We start from the raw sequence: 18,500 nt of genomic DNA, 5'->3' as shown, positions 1-18,500 counted from the left end.
ATGTTGTGCTCATGGATATTATGTTGTGCTTACGGATATTATGTTGTGCTCGTGGATATTATGTTGTGCTCATGGATTTGCTGGTGCAAAACCCCCATAATTCAGTCTTAAATCATGTTTAACTGCCATGAAGTCTGATTTTACATGGCATTCTGCACCCGCTATTAAATTTCCGCTTTGCCATCTGTAACAGGGTGAGCAGCCCTGTAGTTATTTTAAGAATGTGGTTTCCCCCTCCGCCCCTGTGCAGTTCATTTTGTACTTGTCTTGTGATTTATTCATGTATGTATTTATATAAGAACATAAGAACATAAGAACATAAGAAAGTTTACAAACGAGAGGAGGCCATTCGGCCCATCTTGCTCGTTTGGTTGTTAGTAGCTTATTGATCCCAAAATCTCATCAAGCAGCTTCTTGAAGGATCCCAGGGTGTCAGCTTCAACAACATTACTGGGGAGTTGATTCCAGACCCTCACAATTCTCTGTGTAAAAAAGTGTCTCCTATTTTCTGTTCTGAATGCCCCTTTTTCTAAACTCCATTTGTGACCCCTGGTCCTTGTTTCTTTTTTCAGGCTGAAAAAGTCCCTTGGGTCCACACTGTCAATACCTTTTAGAATTTTGAATGCTTGAATTAGGTCGCCACGTAGTCTTCTTTGTTCAAGACTGAACAGATTCAATTCTTTTAGCCTGTCTGCATATGACATGCCTTTTAAGCCCGGAATAATTCTGGTCGCTCTTCTTTGCACTCTTTCTAGAGCAGCAATATCTTTTTTATAGCGAGGTGACCAGAACTGCACACAATATTCAAGATGAGGTCTTACAAGTGCATTGTACAGTTTTAACATTACTTCCCTTGATTTAAATTCAACACTTTTCACAATGTATCCGAGTATCTTGTTAGCCTTTTTTATAGCTTCCCCACATTGCCTAGATGAAGACATTTCTGAGTCAACAAAAACTCCTAGGTCTTTTTCATAGATTCCTTCTCCAATTTCAGTATCTCCCATATGATATTTATAATGTACATTTTTATTTCCTGCGTGCAGTACCTTACACTTTTCTCTATTAAATGTCATTTGCCATGTATCTGCCCAGTTCTGAATCTTGTCTAGATCATTTTGAATGACCTTTGCTGCTGCAACAGTGTTTGCCACTCCTCCTACTTTTGTGTCGTCTGCAAATTTAACAAGTTTGCTTACTATACCAGAATCTAAATCATTAATGTAGATTAGGAATAGCAGAGGACCTAATACTGATCCCTGTGGTACACCGCTGGTTACCACACTCCATTCTGAGGTTTTTCCTCTAATCAGTACTTTCTGTTTTCTACATGTTAACCACTCCCTAATCCATGTACATGCGTTTCCTTGAATCCCAACTGCGTTCAGTTTGAGAATTAATCTTTTGTGCGGGACTTTGTCAAAAGCTTTCTGGAAATCTAAATAAACCATGTCATATGCTTTGCAATTATCCATTATCGATGTTGCATCCTCAAAAAAATCAAGCAAGTTAGTTAGGCACGATCTCCCTTTCCTAAAACCATGTTGACTGTCTCCCAGTACTCTGTTACCATATAGGTAATTTTCCATTTTGGCTCTTATTATAGTTTCCATAAGTTTGCATATAATAGAAGTCAGGCTTACTGGTCTGTAGTTACCTGGTTCAGTTTTGTTTCCCTTTTTGTGGATCGGTATTACGTTTGCAATTTTCCAGTCTGTCGGTACCACCCCTGTGTCAAGAGACTGCTGCATGATCTTGGTTAGCGGTTTGTAAATTACTTCTTTCATTTCTTTGAGTACTACTGGGAGGATCTCATCCGGCCCAGGGGATTTGTTTATTTTAAGAGCTCCTAGTCCCTTTAACACTTCTGCCTCAGTTATGCTAAAGTTATTTAAAACTGGATAGGAACTGGATGACATGTGGGGCATGTTGTCAGTATCTTCCTTTGTAAAAACTTGTGAAAAGTAATCATTTAACATATTTGCTATTTTTTTTTCTTCCTCTACGATTTTGCCATTTGTATCTCTTAAACATTTAATCTCCTCTTTGAATGTTCTCTTGCTGTTGTAATATTGGAAAAACATTTTGGAATTGGTTTTAGCTCCCTTAGCAATGTTCATTTCTATTTCTCTCTTGGCCTTTCTAACTTCCTTTTTGACTTGCATTTGCAGTTCTGTGTACTCTTTCTGTGTACTTTCTTTTTGGTCCTTTTTTAATGCTCTGTAAAGTGCCTTTTTTCGCTGAATATTTTTTTTAATTGATCTATTAAACCATTTTGGCAATTTAGTTTTACATTTAGATTTGTCTACTTTAGGGATATAATTGTTTTGCGCCTCTAGTACTACGTTTTTGAAGAACAACCATCCTTCTTCTGTGGGTGTTTTCTCTATTTTACTCCAATCTACTTCTGTTAGTCTCTGTTTCATGCCTTCATAGTTTGCTTTTCTAAAATTGTAAACCTTAGCTTTAGTCTTTACTTTTGGGGATTTAAAAAACACTTCAAATGAGACCATGTTGTGGTCTGAGTTTGCCAGTGGTTCTCTGACCTCTGTTTTAGTTATTCTATCTTCGTTATTTGAAAAGACTAAATCAAGGCATGCCTCCCCTCTAGTGGGTGCCTTCACAAATTGTGTTAGGAAGCAGTCATTTGTCATTTCCACCATTTCTATTTCATCCTTCGTGCTACCCACCGGGTTTTCCCATTTTATTTGGGGGAAGTTGAAATCCCCCATTAGTATGGCTTCTCCTTTGCTACACACATTTCTAATGTCATTGTATAACAGATTATTGTGCTCACCGTCTGAATCTGGCGGTCTATAGCATGCTCCTATTATTATGCCTTTTGAATTTTTGTCTGTTATTCTGACCCATATTGATTCGGTTTTATTTTCTTTGTCCAGGTTTAACACCTGGGCTTCAAGACTGTTTCTTATGTATAGCGCTACCCCTCCTCCTCTTCTGTCCTGCCTGTCTTTCCTATACAGTGTATACCCACAAATATTATATTCGTCCCCATCACTCTCAGATAACCACGTTTCTGTAACACCTATCACATCATAGTTACCTGTTAGTGCAGTAGCTTCAAGTTCTAGAATTTTGTTTCTGATACTTCTAGCATTTAGATAAACACATTTAATGGTTGTCTTACCTGAGTTGTTGTTCTTGTTTTGATGCGGTCTCCCTTCTGTTTTTTTGTTGATTTCTCCCCCCTTCCTTTCTAGTTTAAATGCTTCCGAACCTGCTCGAGGATCTTTTCTCCAAGTAGACTAGTTCCCTTGTTATTTAAATGCAGTCCATCCCGTCTATACAGATAGTCCTCGTTGTAGAATGTGGTCCAATGATCAAGATAGGTGAAGCCTTCCCGTGTGCACCACGTCTTCAACCATTGGTTTTGATTAATTATTTCCAGCTGTCCATATGGTCCTTTGCAAGGTGCGGGTAGTATACCAGAAAATACCACAGTTTTGGTTTTCTCTTTTAATTTCCTTCCTAGCTCTCTGAATTTGTTTTGCAGGGATTTTGGTCTGTCTCTTCCAATGTTGTTTGTACCGATGTGGACGACTACTACCGGGTCGTCTCCTGTTCGTTCTAGGAGCCTGTCCACGTTCTCAGTGATGTGCTTGACCGAGGCTCCCGGAAGGCAGCACACTGTTGTAGTAAGGGGGTCCAAACTGCGAACTGAACTTGCTGTGTTTCTCAATATGGAGTCCCCAACAATCATGACCTCCCTTCTTTTTGCTGTCTGGTCACCACTGTCAATAGGGTCCTGGATGTTGTTCCTTTCATTCTCTTGTTGTTGGTTCTGCTCATCAAAATTCTGAAGTGACTCAAATCTGTTGGTTGTTTTGATTTCTGGTGGTTGTGTTTGACGAAGTTTCTTTTTTTCCCTGCTTCTGCCTACCTGAACCCAGCTGTTCTGACCTTCTATCTCCCTGGTGGCTTTCAGTCTGTTAGGGGTGATGCAGACTTCCATGAATTGTGGGTGTGCCAGTTCCTCAAGATCTTGTTGCTGTCTCACTTCCTCCAGCTCCATTTCTAGCATGCTTACTAGTTTATGCAAATCCTGGATCGCGCGGCACTTTACGCACACTTGGTTTAGCTCCGCTGGGTTTTCTCGGATTTCCCACATCAAGCAGGTGTCACAGATTACTGGCTTGAAGACCATGTTGAGGTTTTTTTTTTTTTGAAGTTTAGTTTCTTCTGCAGCCGTCAACCTGCTTTCAAACTGCTTCGAAACTGCTCTGTACTTTTCCACGCTGTACTTCTCCCACTTGCTGTCGCTTCCACTCGCTGTCGCTGGGAAGACTGCCTCGTTTAACTGCGTTGTTCTGCTGTGCTGTCGGCTCCTCCCCTCGCCCGTGTCTCAAAACGGCGCTGAATTTGAATCAGCTGCTCCGAGTTTCAGCTTGTTTGTTATCAGAAAAACACACGCGGCTGTGTTTCCCCAATGTCCTCTGTTTTCTGATTAAAGCAATTCAAGATGCAATTTCTCCTTTCTGCTTCGAAACTGCTCTGTACTTTTCCACGCTGTACTTCTCCCACTTGCTGTCGCTTCCACTCGCTGTCGCTGGGAAGACTGCCTCGTTTAACTGCGTTGTTCTGCTGTGCTGTCGGCTCCTCCCCTCGCCCGTGTCTCAAAACGGCGCTGAATTTGAATCAGCTGCTCCGAGTTTCAGCTTGTTTGTTATCAGAAAAACACACGCGGCTGTGTTTCCCCAATGTCCTCTGTTTTCTGATTAAAGCAATTCAAGATGCAATTTCTCCTTTCTGCTTCGAAACTGCTCTGTACTTTTCCACGCTGTACTTCTCCCACTTGCTGTCGCTTCCACTCGCTGTCGCTGGGAAGACTGCCTCGTTTAACTGCGTTGTTCTGCTGTGCTGTCGGCTCCTCCCCTCGCCCGTGTCTCAAAACGGCGCTGAATTTGAATCAGCTGCTCCGAGTTTCAGCTTGTTTGTTATCAGAAAAACACACGCGGCTGTGTTTCCCCAATGTCCTCTGTTTTCTGATTAAAGCAATGTCCTCTGTACTTTTCCACGCTGTACTTCTCCCACTCGCTGTCGCTTCCACTCGCTGTCGCTGGGAAGACTGCCTCGTTTAACTGCGTTGTTCTGCTGTGCTGTTGGCTCCTCCCCTCGCCCGTGTCTCAAAACGGCGCTGAATTTGAATCAGCTGCTCCGAGTTTCAGCTTGTTTGTTATCAGAAAAACACACGCGTCTGCTAGTGATTTATTTATTGTATTTATGTATTGTAAATGACGGCGGGTCCGTATTTTGTTTTTGCAGCGTGGATGGGAAGCCCATCCACTTTAATAATTAAACCTCATGCAGAAGGTGGCCATCTCCTGAATTAATAAGTGATTCATTTGTTGCTAATCGGGAGATGGTCACCTGTATGAATACCTGCTGCTCTCTGCACTTCAGGGTGGGTGTACGGAGGAGAGTACGAGAGCGAGCGAGGAGTGAGAAAGGAGAATTTATAAAAATATAAAGGAACCGTGAAGGCTACTGCCAAGCTGGACCTTTAGTGTTTTGTGTTCGTGATTTATTTTTGTTTAAATATTTTGTTTTGCTCTGTGAGCCGTATTTATTTTTGTTTAAATATTTTATTTATTTTTGTATTTAAAATAAATGGCGCACCACGCTTCTCTTTTTTCAACTGTAGTACTTGCCTGTGTTTTCACTTCCTCATTCTGGCCTGATGTCACTGCAACGCCATTTCCTGTCACACCATCCTAAATACATTAAAATGATATTGAAATGTATACAAATGAAGAGCATGGAATTGGGCGGGATCAGGATACTAAGAGGGTGCAAACATTATAATGTGATGTAAGGATTTTTCCTTACACTTAGCAATTGCTGACCCTTCAAAATCCTTACAACTCTTCCTACAAGGTGCAAACCATTATAGAAGTGAGTAACTAAGCTGTATAAAAGCACACATCTGCAGAGACCTGTCATTGGCTTCAGAATGGCTACCGCGGTACACTTCCTAAGGTGGCAACACTTGGCTCTTGTTGAGGAGAGGCAGGAACATGTTCAGAGGAGCAAGACAAAGACCCTGCATATTCAATCCCAGGGTCACTTTGTTTGAGATGCCGGAGGATGTGGTGCTAAAGTATTATTGTCTCACTCTGCAAGTCATCCTTGTCCTCATAGCTGAATTGGGGGATAACCTAGAACCCAGTATCAATCTAAGGACCGGTATCCCTGCACAAGTCCTGTGTTATCTGCACTACTTTGCCTCTAGTTGCTTTCAGACCACAGTTGGAATGCCCTGACGGATAACCCAACCCATCAGTGCTAGGCAAATCTTTGGATGTCATGCTAAAAAGGGCAGGCCAATACATATAATTTCCTAAGGATACTCACATAACTGATGTTGGCGGAGGCTTTTCTAAACAACTCTACTTCATGCTGAGTGAGCTCAGCTGTAAGGACTCTCAGCTCCTTCTCAGAAAATGTTTCTTTTCTTTTCCATGCTCCAAGAGGACTTTGCTGTCCTTACTCTGACATGTTTAATTTTTTTTTGGTTTGTATTTTCTTGCTCCACAAATGTCATACAGCATCTATTGCTCTGTAATCCTAACTGAGTCACCTGTGGGCAGTAAGTGGTACCGATGCACTCATTATCATAACTGCAGATTATTAGTTGCATTTGAGCTTAAGTTTACATAGGCGCAGTACAAAATAACTGAATTTTGCATCCACAATTATTTGCACTGCGCCTATACTTACATCTACCCCATATTGTGCTCACAAGATAATAACCTTTTTTTTTTTTAATTCACACCATGTCCCTTTAGGGGTTCCGTATAAATCAACTGGGCTTCAACAGCGCTGATTTTCTGTTCCCACAATATGCCATTCATTTCAGTCAGTGCACCAGCATTGTTGCAGGAGGGAGTGTGATCTGAATACACTGCCAATAGTAGAAGACAAATTCACTTTCTCCTGGCAAACATACCCCAGTAAACGTTGAAATAAAGTTGATTTATCTATGATTTGCTAATAAAAATATCAAAGCAATTGCTGTGTTATGAACAACACGGGATCCAGCAAAGGTAAAGAAAGGTGTTTCTTGTAAAGACTGCAGGGGGTTGAGTAACACAAAGTTTCAGGTTCATCCATTCAACACTCAAATCAGATATATACTTGGACTCAAAAGTTTTTTGGAATCACTTTAAACATAATACAGGGTAATCAAAATGTACAGTTAACTGCAACTTTTTGCAACAAATTTTATTTTATAGATATGAAATTGCAATCACTCACTCACATTATGGTTTTTAAAACATCCTATCTATTTTCACATTTCTTATATTATTAAAATATAAAATTATAGTAAGCACCCAAGGGAATATTTTCAGTATTACATATGTTGATAGTGTATTTACTGTACCACCTTAAATCACCAAAGTCAAACCAGATCCTCAAAGCGAAAAAAAAACAAAAAAACAAACCCAACGTTTTCATGACTGTTTTCATACTGTGTTGTTTTTAACAAAATGAAGCACAGTATTTAAAAATACAGCAGGCAAAAGGATTTAATCTGTAAATCTTTAACAAATACATGCATTCATTTAATTCACAAAACAGCCCAAACTTCTAAAATATTACAAACATGACTGTTGAAAGATGTAGATTACAGTATGAATGGGAGGACTGGGGTCCCAGCTGCTGTGGGCATAGCAGAGCTGGGTCTGGACATGACTGTTGAAAGATGTAGATTACTGTATGAACGAGAGGATTGGGCTCCCAGCTGCTGTGGGCATAGCAGAGCTGGGTCTGGTTTTTAATGTGTCTCTCAATATTTATAAAAGTTCTGTCTACAGATAAAACTGAACATTCGTCGTGGTGAATTTCACAAAATAAAAAAAAAAAAATAAAAAAAAAAAACATTGAGTAATAAAAGTTTCCAGCAACCCCTTCAAAACAGATATCTCTGGCTGCATGAACACAAGAGTAAAGCGAAACTAACATTTTTTTTTTTTTTTTTTTTTTTATCAGAAAAAGGGATACTACATCTTTGTCATTTTTCTTTTAATTACAAACATTTGAGCCATTTAAAAACTAGAGATTTATGACAAAAATGAACAAATCAGAAATACAGAATATGTGGTAAGTAGTAACAATGGTGCTAAATTACAATAGTCCTCGTCATTAGCCACTAGTTTTAAAATATAGCTGTAAATGTACATTCTCTACACAAGTACAGTTTTATTTTCACACATAAACAACATTAACACCAAACACAGAAATGATTTGATTGTCCATATTCAGTCTGGTATTTCTCGGTTTGGCAATGTATTTATCAATGTCAGAATCACTTAAAACTGCTGAAAAAGGACAAAGGTACCAAACAGAACATATAAAAAGGAATGAAAGTTGCCATATACTTTTGTTTATTTTTGGTTCAGGAAAAGTAGGTGCATCCATTAGTTTTTCAGCCAAATATCCTTTGCTTGAGACAATACAAGCAAGCGGTGGCAATGCACCTGATGACAAAGCTTTGGAATTGATCCTTCTACTGGAACCAGCGGAACGCTGCTCCTGTCGGCAGCATCACCTTCTGGAACAGAGAGAGAAGAGGGAGAGGGTTCAGCCTGGCAGAAGAAATAGCATCACTGTACTTATCCCTTTAGAGTATGTGAAACAGCACCATATTGTACTGATCCCTTTAGAGTATGTGAAACAGCAATATACTGTACTGATCCCTTTAGAGTATGTGAAACAGCATCACACCGTACTGATCCCTTTAGAGTATGTGAAACAGCATCACACTGTTCTGATCCCTTTAGAGTATGTGAAACAGCAACATACTGTACTGATCCCTTTAGAGTATGTGAAACAGCATCACACCGTACTGATCCCTTTAGAGTATGTGAAACAGCATCACACCGTACTGATCCCTTTAGAGTATGTGAAACAGCATCACACTGTTCTGATCCCTTTAGAGTATGTGAAACAGCAACACACTGTACTGATCCCTTTAGAGTATGTGAAACAGCATCACACCGTACTGATCCCTTTAGAGTATGTGAAACAGCATCACACCGTACTGATCCCTTTAGAGTATGTGAAACAGCATCACACTGTTCTGATCCCTTTAGAGTATGTGAAACAGCAACACACTGTACTGATCCCTTTAGAGTATGTGAAACAGCATCACACCGTACTGATCCCTTTAGAGTATGTGAAACAGCATCACACCGTACTGATCCCTTTAGAGTATGTGAAACAGCATCACACTGTTCTGATCCCTTTAGAGTATGTGAAACAGCATCACACCGTACTGATCCCTTTAGAGTATGTGAAACAGCATCACACTGTTCTGATCCCTTTAGAGTATGTGAAACAGCATCACACCGTACTGATCCCTTTAGAGTATGTGAAACAGCATCACACTGTTCTGATCCCTTTAGAGTACGTGAAACAGCACCACATTTTACTGTTCCCTTTAGAGTATGTGAAACAGCACCACTGTACTGAGCCCTTTAGAATAAGTGAAACAGCATCATCCTGTCTTATTCAGCTATTCATAAGAAGCATCATTATTACAGTAGCTACATTGGGCTTAATACCCTTGAAACATGCACATTTTAACTAAAAATTCAGACATTTAAAAAGGCACAGACACAAATGAACAAAACACATGTGCTATCCAAAATTTCAGTTCTCTGGATATGCTCACTGTAGTGTAAGAGGTGTTTAAACAAGGCTCACTGTAGTGTAAGAGGAGTGTGAACATGACAGCATCACATAACAGGAGGTCGGTGAGGTAGCCTCATTAAAATCAAGGTCATTAAGTCTGGAAAGGCACCCGTATAGGATTTAAATTAACATTATGTGCAGTTTACACTTTAAAAAGTATTTGCTTTTTGGGACACTTTGTGCCGAAAAAAGTTGGGAAACAATACTGTGAATGACACAAATACAGGATGCCTTCTAACACATCATACAATCATCAGGACCATTACATGCAGTGCCCTGTCATAGATGACCTGCACATCGTGAGACACATTATATTGTGGCCTGCATATCACGATACATATTGTTTGTTATGGTGTGCAATAGAATGTATTGTGACCTGTATACTGAGATACCTCCATTTCATCAGACACATTGTATTGTGGCTTGTAGCTTTATCACAAGACTTATCATATCATATTATAATGTGAGCCCTCATATTTGCAAAGGGTTAAATACAGCCTGGAAACCAAAGAGATCACAGCTGGATACTAATACTGTTAATAAGAGAGAATCAGGCCTTGGCTTTACACCTTCAACGAAACGCATGCATGGTCCCTTATTGATGTTTACCATTATAAAAGCACAGCGAAATGTAATAATGTAGAGTGAAAGCACAGGTAAGCATTGTGAAGTCCGGAGCGGTACAGTAAAACACAAAAATAACATGGCATGGTAAATGCATAGTATAAGGGATAAACAACGAGAAGTGTTGAATCAGGGAAATTCACTGTTTAGACTGCCATTGGCATGTGAAACTGTGGATTATTTTCTTCCTAATTGATACTAGTTTGATAATGAGATTCAATGGATTGTTAACTTCATTAGAACCTTGGTCATTAGATTTGTTTTTGCTCTTTTGTTACACTCAGTTAAAACAGTTAAAATGTTTGCTTCATATTGTGGGAATGATGTCATGAGTTCCTTTAAGTTTGAAATCCCACTTAGAGACAAAAGTGCCTGTTGTAAGTGATTATAGTAGCGAGAACTATGTTTTAGACGCCGAACATGCAAGTGGCATTAGAAAAATAAACAAAGGGATATGAATCAGGAATAGAGTAAAGGTTTTGATCATTTTACTGAACCTAAAAAAGACAAAAGACCTAAATATCATTGCCAGCTATCTTATTTTAGAGAAGTACTCGGCAAAATGTTAAAATTAAATCGTAAGGCCTTTTCTAAGTGTTACGTTTGAAATCTATAATACTATAATTAACTAATTGTTGAAATGATTGTGAGTAATAACATGCTTTTCACTTTTCTGTTGAATTGTTCTGACTGTGGCTTTGTAGCACAAACTGTGGTTTTGTTTATCAACAATATATCTGCCCCGCACTTGCCTTCTCTCCAAAGCCAAACAGCCATATTTAGTTAGAAGATTCATAGAATGAGTCAATCAAAAGATCAAAGGGTGATGCCAGAGAAATAGTGTAACCATGGGAACGGTAGTATAACCATCGTTCCACAGGATTCTAATACACCCTGTGCTCCATGCTGGAGGAAGTGGGTTCCCTTACCAGGAGCATCCTGTTTTAACAGTGTACACAATGCATAAAAACAAGTACAAGCATTGGTTCATTTATTTTGTACAATAACGATATTCGAACCTGACCAACAGCATCATAGAATACTGTTGCACACCAAATCTGTACTCGGTATCCATGGCCTCTATGATCCAGAAGCTATATTAGGTTGAAGGTGAGCTTCAGGGCCAGATTTGCCAAAATTTCAACACTGAAGACCGTTAAAGAAGTCTGGCAAATGTAACGCCACTCAAAAGGCAGACTGCCAGTGCAGTCCTGGAAGCATTCTGCATATCAAACTGAAATAGTCACAGTAGGGCTGTGTTAATGAAGAGTAAATTAGTGCTGAAAGACATCATACACAGTTCTGCAGCACAAGTGTATGGGGAGCTGTGATGATCGTCCATTAAAGCTAATGAGACAGGACAAAAAACTTTAAAGGGGTGCACTTACGAAGGAAACATGCTATAACAAACAAATGTTTGCATTTAGGAATGCCTTATTTTCAAGGGTTATATCACTGGCTGCAAAGCCTGTCATTCAATAGGGGAAGCAGCTTGTTGGATAATGGCAGGAAAGAAGGCGTGAAGAGGCAGAGAGAATGTCACTCTACAGTCCGTGTATGCAAGGCCACCGCAAGCTTTTTTTTTTACTAAGTAAAAGGAAAATACAACATAGGCTTCACTCAAAACTGCAATTAAAAGATACACCATGCATGGAACAGAATAACAGGCAGACAGGGGGGTGTGAGAGCCAAACCCCTCAGGCATGGCCACGGAGCTGGAGGGAGCACTGAAGGAACCTGTGGAGCATGCTGACTGATGCCTGACAGGCACAGAATGGAACTGCTTGCATGAACCAATTTTGAAATACATTTTTGCTTCTGAGGTTTTTTTTTTTTTTTTCATATCTACAATATATGATTTAGAGTGGACTAGCTGTGACTAGTTTCTAGACTGGTTTCATGGTGCAGACAACCTATTACCCGTTCACAGGGAGATGGAGGCCAGTGTTTTCCTTACTATGTGGAGGGGTGAGATTCACATTGTAACAGTGCAGAAACACACAAGACAATTCCAGTGCTATTAGGCTGTAGTCTGAAACACACAAAGGCAGTTCCAGTGCTAACAAGCTGTAGCGTAAGGACACAGAGACAGTTCCAGTGCTAACAGGCTGTAGCGTAAGGACACAGAGACAGTTCCAGTGCTAACAGGCTGTAGCGTAAGGACACAGAGACAGTTCCAGTGCTAACAGGCTGTGGTGTGAAACACACAGAGGCAGTTCCAGTGCTAACAGGCTGTAGCGTAAGGACACAGACAGTTCCAGTGCTAACAGGCTGTAGTGTGAAACACACAGACAGTTCCAGTGCTAACAAGCTGTAGTTGTGCTTCCACGCAGAAAGGAATGTTTCAAAGGCAAGTTATCTCGTTAATGATTTGTGGACCGGATATACATTTCAAGCTGTTTCTAATTCGGTCTTGTTCCTCCCCCTCTCTGAAACACAGCAGTCTCAGCTGGAGAGCTGGCAGGTCGGGTCGTGTGACGAACACTCTTTCATCCCTCTGAGCTGCAGCAGCTTTGCTTTCCAGCTCACCAACCATATCAAGGTTCTTAACAACAGTGCTAAATTCACATTTAAAGGAAGACTCTTAAAACAGGCCAAATTATTGTCAAACACTTCAAATTTAACAAAAAAATGGTTTTAGTTTTTACTATGAATACCTTCAAATGATACACATGTACGCTCTGCAAGAACCCTCTCTTTCCAGAGATACACAGTATATTAAAGCTTTCTCATTGGATACACAGTAAATTAAAGATTTCTCATTGGATACACAATATATTAAATAGTTCTTATTGGATACACAATATATTAAAGCTTTCTCATTGAATACACACTATATTAAATAGTTCTTATTGGATACACAATATATTAAATCTTTCTCAGTCGATACACTATATATATATATATATATATATATATATATATATATATATATATATATATATATATATATAAAGCTTTCTCATTGGATACACAATATACAAAAAGCTTTCTCAATGGTTCAGTAGGCACTTGTCAAGCAATCACATTTAAATTAGATCGTTGTCAAATTAATGAAGACACCTACATGATTTTTAGTTTTTTAACTGATAACTATTGTAACTCATAAGTTACTAACAACAAGGACAAAGGAAATATCCTTTCTGAGGTATATGCCTTCAGAGGTTTGTAACAGGGACAGACTCAGCAATCTGACAGAATGCAGCAGGGAGTATAAGAGACTTGGAGCATGATAACAACCCACTCCCGCCCCTCAGCCATTCCATGGTCACAAGAACACCACGTGTGGGCATCTCAGTATGCCCTCCTTCAAGGGGATCAACAACCCGCCCCCACCACTCAGCCATCCCAGGGTCACAAGAACACCACGTGTGGGCATCTCAGTATGCCCTCCTTCCAGGGGATTTAATTCCTTTACCCTTACCTGTCACTCCGTTTCCACTCACGTGCGCTTTGGAAATACACACAGTATAAAAAACCCTGCCTTTCCTCCTTTGTACTGACATTTCTATATTGTGATTTTAGTATTTTTATGGGAACTAAAAAAAAGTATAATTGACTGGCAGTGGAGTATCTGAGTATCTGAGGCAGTGGAGTCTGTGGCGTATCTGAGACTGTGTGGGTCTCTAACTAACTGCAGGCAGTAGGGGCCAACGGCAGCATTATACAGAATATAGGAATTGAGTAGCCTTGGAGAGGGAGATTGGGTGGCTCTTATTGGGTCGAGTTAAAAATGTCATATGGAGATCATGCCTCCGGTCACTGGTGTTTCCTGGTGCAGTTTTGTTAAATAGACCTCGCTGGTGTTTCCTGGTGCTGTTTTGTTAGATAGACCTAGCTTGTGTTTCTGGACTCTAATGCAGTTTTGTTAAATAGGCCTCCCTGGTGTTCATAAACTCTGGTGCAGTTTTGTTAAATAGACCTCGCTGGTGTTTCTGGACTCTGGTGCAGTTTTGTTAAATAGACCTCGCTGGTGTTTCCTGGTGCTGTTTTGTTAAAAAGACCTCGCTGGTGTTTCCTGGTGGTATTTTGTTAAATAGACCTCACTGGTGTTTCTTGGTGCTGTTTTGTTAAATAGACCCTGGCTGCCCTCCTTTCACATTCACTAATAGAGTACCTAGGTCCAAACATCATTTGAATTGCTTGGATTTATTTTATTATTGTATGTATGCAATCTTTCTGAGTGGTTCTCATTTCTCTCAGCCTTTACCTGGTTTTGAACTTGTCTGTAGAAGTGCTGGGACTGAAAAACCTTCCTCGACCATACAAATCATGCGACAGTGACACGTGCTCTTTGTCTTTCTAAAGTAGAGGGGTGGGGCTTGTGGAGTTCTCACATGACTGGCACAGAATGCAGATTGTGGTCAGTCTTAGCATGCAGGACTCGCAAGACAAGCTAAAATTAACTTCAAAGCCAAGGTCACCAAAACATGGTAACTCGAGCAACAGAACCCAGAATGATTGAAACATCATAGAATAGGGGAAACAAAAAAACAACATGCTCTTGCATCCTGTTTACTGATATACAACACTCTCAAACACAAACGTGTATATTCAAACAAATCTACTTTGTAACTTATTGACTTGTCTCAAATGAACTCACAGTAGATAATAGTAAGAAATAAAGCAATGTATTGACAGAGAAGCTCTTCAAGGTCCTGTCGATCTCAGGAATGAGCTGCTAACCCTGACACCACCTGCACTAAAACTGTTTCTAAGTTAGCAAGACTGAAGGTTAGTCACATTGAGGAAAGGTGCCACTCCCCTTGTAGAAACCTTTTTTTTTTTCAAAGTAATACATTACTGTCACTAGTTACAATGTTGTGATGTGTAAAAAAAGTGATGTGTAACTGTTACGGATTACTTTTTAAAAATAACTTCCCCAACATTTCTCACTGATTGTAGTTGTCTAACCAACGCAAAACTATCACGCATCCTGTTTCTTAAGCAGCAGGCGATCTCTTTATCAGAATTCTAGCAAGATGCACTGATGAGCCTGTTTCCCTAACCCTAACCTCACAAAAGCATCACGCATCCTGTTTTCCTAACCCTAACCTCACAAAACCATCACGCATCCTGTTTCTCTAACCCTAACCTCACAAAACCATCACACATCCCGTTTCTCTAACCCTAACCACACAAAAGCATCACGCATCCTGTTTCTCTAACCCTAACCTCATGAAACCATCATGCATCCTGTTTCCCTAACCCTAACCTCACAAAAGCATCACGCATCCTGTTTCCCTAACCCTAACCTCACAAAACCATCACGCATCCTGTTTCTCTAACCCTAACCACACAAAACCATCACACATCCTGTTTCATAAGCAGCAGACCATCACTTTATCAGAACTCTAGATGTTAACAATGAAAAGAACAATGAGGTGCGTTATTTAAACAGTTGTAGCAGCACATAGGGATATATAATGCTATATTTCTCTGAACCCCGCTGCTTACTCTTTAAGGGCATCATGACATTGAAAACAATCAAAAAGCACCCTGTGGCAAAGTGCCCGCCCCTGTGTGTATTTTGTGTTATCGGTTGTGTGTTAATGTTGGTGTATAGTCATTGGTACATGGGATATAAACGGGTCTATGTAACACGAGTGTTTAAAATGTATATTTGTATTTAGGCATGAGGATTGCACAGCACTTCACGTGCAAGTAAAAAGTAATAATATGTGAGCACGGGGAATTGCACTTTATTAATTCACGTGTAGTTGTACAGAGACTCCAACTGAATGATTGATTAGCAATCGAGTCTTGGTACAGCTGCATAAAAGCTGCATGTTTTCACCCACTCGGGGTTGTGTGTTCGGTGAGTGGAGAACGGGATTGGAGACGGAGGAAAAGAGAATAAAATTAATAATAATGTAAAGTAAAAAGCTCACCGTGTTTTGTTTAGTCCGTTTTGTTTGTCTATTTATTTTGGCGAATGTGCCGAGTCCTGTTTTTGTATTGTTACAACAGTTTACTGTTTGTTTATTTATTAAATGCTGAGCGAAAGCATTCGCTCAGCTCCACCAAACTCCACCTCTCTCTTTGTTTATTTTCCTGTTTCTGGTTGGACGTCCCCTACTCTGGCCGTCTTTGTGACACACCCATAGCAATAGCAGTTGCAGCCGATGCGACGTCCTGTTTTACAGTATGATGTCTTGGTATATTCCAAGGGTCTTGCAATACCCATTTAAAACACACACTAGGACCAGCTACAAGTGTCTACTTTACAAACCTTGCAGGGGATGATTTCAGAGCAGTCGTGCATCCGTTATCGTCGACGTCGGCTTTACAGATGCATACTACAGTACCATATAAGGGTAGAACGTTATCGCCCATGAAAACATTTTATGGTGGTCGATATCTACACACACTAGGACCAGCATCTACAAGCTCTGTCATACACACGCTAGGACCAGCATCTACAAGCTGTCATACACACGCTAGGACCAGCATCTACAAGCTGTCATACGCACGCTAGGACCAGCATCTACAAGCTGTCATACGCACGCTAGGACCAGCATCTACAAGCTGTCATACTAGGACCAGCATCTACAAGCTATACACACGCTAGGACCAGCATCTACAAGCTGTCATACGCACGCTAGGACCAGCATCTACAAGCTGTCATACGCACGCTAGGACCAGCATCTACAAGCTGTCATACGCACGCTAGGACCAGCATCTACAAGCTCTGTCATACACATGCTAGGACCAGCATCTACAAGCTGTCATATGCACGCTAGGACCAGCATCTACAAGCTGTCATACGCACGCTAGGACCAGCATCTACAAGCTCTGTCATACACACGCTAGGACCAGCATCTACAAGCTGTCATACGCACGCTAGGACCAGCATCTACAAGCTGTCATACGCACGCTAGGACCAGCATCTACAAGCTCTGTCATACACATGCTAGGACCAGCATCTACAAATTGTTATACACACACTAGGAACAGCATCTACAAGCTCTGTCATTAACATTGGCATGAGGGTTCGGTTTCAAAGCTTTTTACTGCAACATGTAATTTACTCAATTTTTCAAAAGGTAAAATACAGTTTCAATTGGCTTACCTGCTGTGATTGCCCTTTTGTAAAAAAACAAATTGTACTTTCCATGTGTTTTTGTAGCTCAGGCTGTCAGAGACCCCCATTCAGCTGCATGTGGCTGACAGATTGATAAAGAAAGCAGCTTTCCAGGAGAGGAAGCTTGGGAATGTATAAAACTGGACAGCTAACAAGTTCTGTTCCTGAGTGGCTAAACTATGGCACACTGTGACACCAACAGATTGAACATGAAGCTGCAGCTTCAATGTAATTCCATACTGCTTCACAGGCTGCTAAACAATGTTCAAAAGCACCGCACTGGATCAGCCTCATTACATGGCTTCTCTTGGTGCAGCTACCCTTGTCAAGAGAGGCTCCACAGGTGCCTCCCACCTAATCATTATCCACTATTAGTAATTGAAGCCTCAGACTAACAGCATTATATCCTTGGAAATAGGCAGAATACTGTTGAACCTGATTCACAGAACACGTACATCATATAGTTTATAACCAAACACAGTACTTACTGCTGCTGCCTGCATAGAGTTTATAACAAACATATTAATTACTGCTGCTGCCTGCACACAGTTTATAACAAACATAATACTTGCTGCTGCTGCCTGCAGAGTTTATAACAAACATACTGCTGCTGCCTGCACAGTGTTTATAACAAACATACTGCTGCTGCTGCTGCCCGCATAGTTTATAACAAACATATTACTTACTGCTGCTGCTTGTATAGTGTTTATAATAAACATACTGCTGCTGCTGCCTGTATAGAGTTTATAACAAACATACTACTTACTGCTGCTGCCTGCACAGAGTTTATAACAAACATACTGCTGCTGCTGTGTTGTACATAGCTGTATCTTTTCAATGCAATTATGATTCTTTGTATAGTTGATAATCATTTCTCATGAATTGGAAGCTTGATGTAATTGTAGGTGCTGGGTACAGTCCGTATACTAACCAATCCTGTACAGACAAGCTCCCCTTTCACTGTTCTGAGTCTCTCCCTGCCTCCTTTGTCATTGTATCTCTCTTCTGTGGGTCGCTGGACCTGCACCCCCCGGCTCTGATTGACCTGATGGTCCAGAAGGTGAGATCCTGGGTCAAG

General features: G+C 40.5%; 1 protein-coding gene across 5 annotated transcripts in view; it reads right to left on the bottom strand.

Annotated features, from left to right (window-relative positions):
* Positions 1 to 7,119: 7,119 nt before the first annotated feature.
* The window catches only part of LOC121297376 (CXXC-type zinc finger protein 5-like), a 32,865-nt gene continuing 21,484 nt past the window's right edge, over positions 7,120 to 18,500 (bottom strand). For 4 of the 5 annotated variants that reach the window (XM_041223666.1, XM_041223663.1, XM_041223664.1 and 1 more), the window contains exon 3: positions 7,121 to 8,572. In XM_041223666.1, coding sequence (XP_041079600.1) covers positions 8,528 to 8,572 — 45 coding nt within the window. In that variant the 3' untranslated portion in view covers positions 7,121 to 8,527. Of the gene's footprint in view, positions 8,573 to 18,500 lie in introns of all 5 variants that reach the window. The other variant, XM_041223668.1, reaches the window with a different exon arrangement.

This window comes from Polyodon spathula, chromosome 22 (genome assembly GCF_017654505.1).
Source record: "Polyodon spathula isolate WHYD16114869_AA chromosome 22, ASM1765450v1, whole genome shotgun sequence".
Taxonomy (NCBI): Eukaryota; Metazoa; Chordata; class Actinopteri; order Acipenseriformes; family Polyodontidae; genus Polyodon; species Polyodon spathula.
Note: the sequence above shows the minus strand (reverse complement) of the source record. Positions and strands in the feature narration are given on the sequence as shown.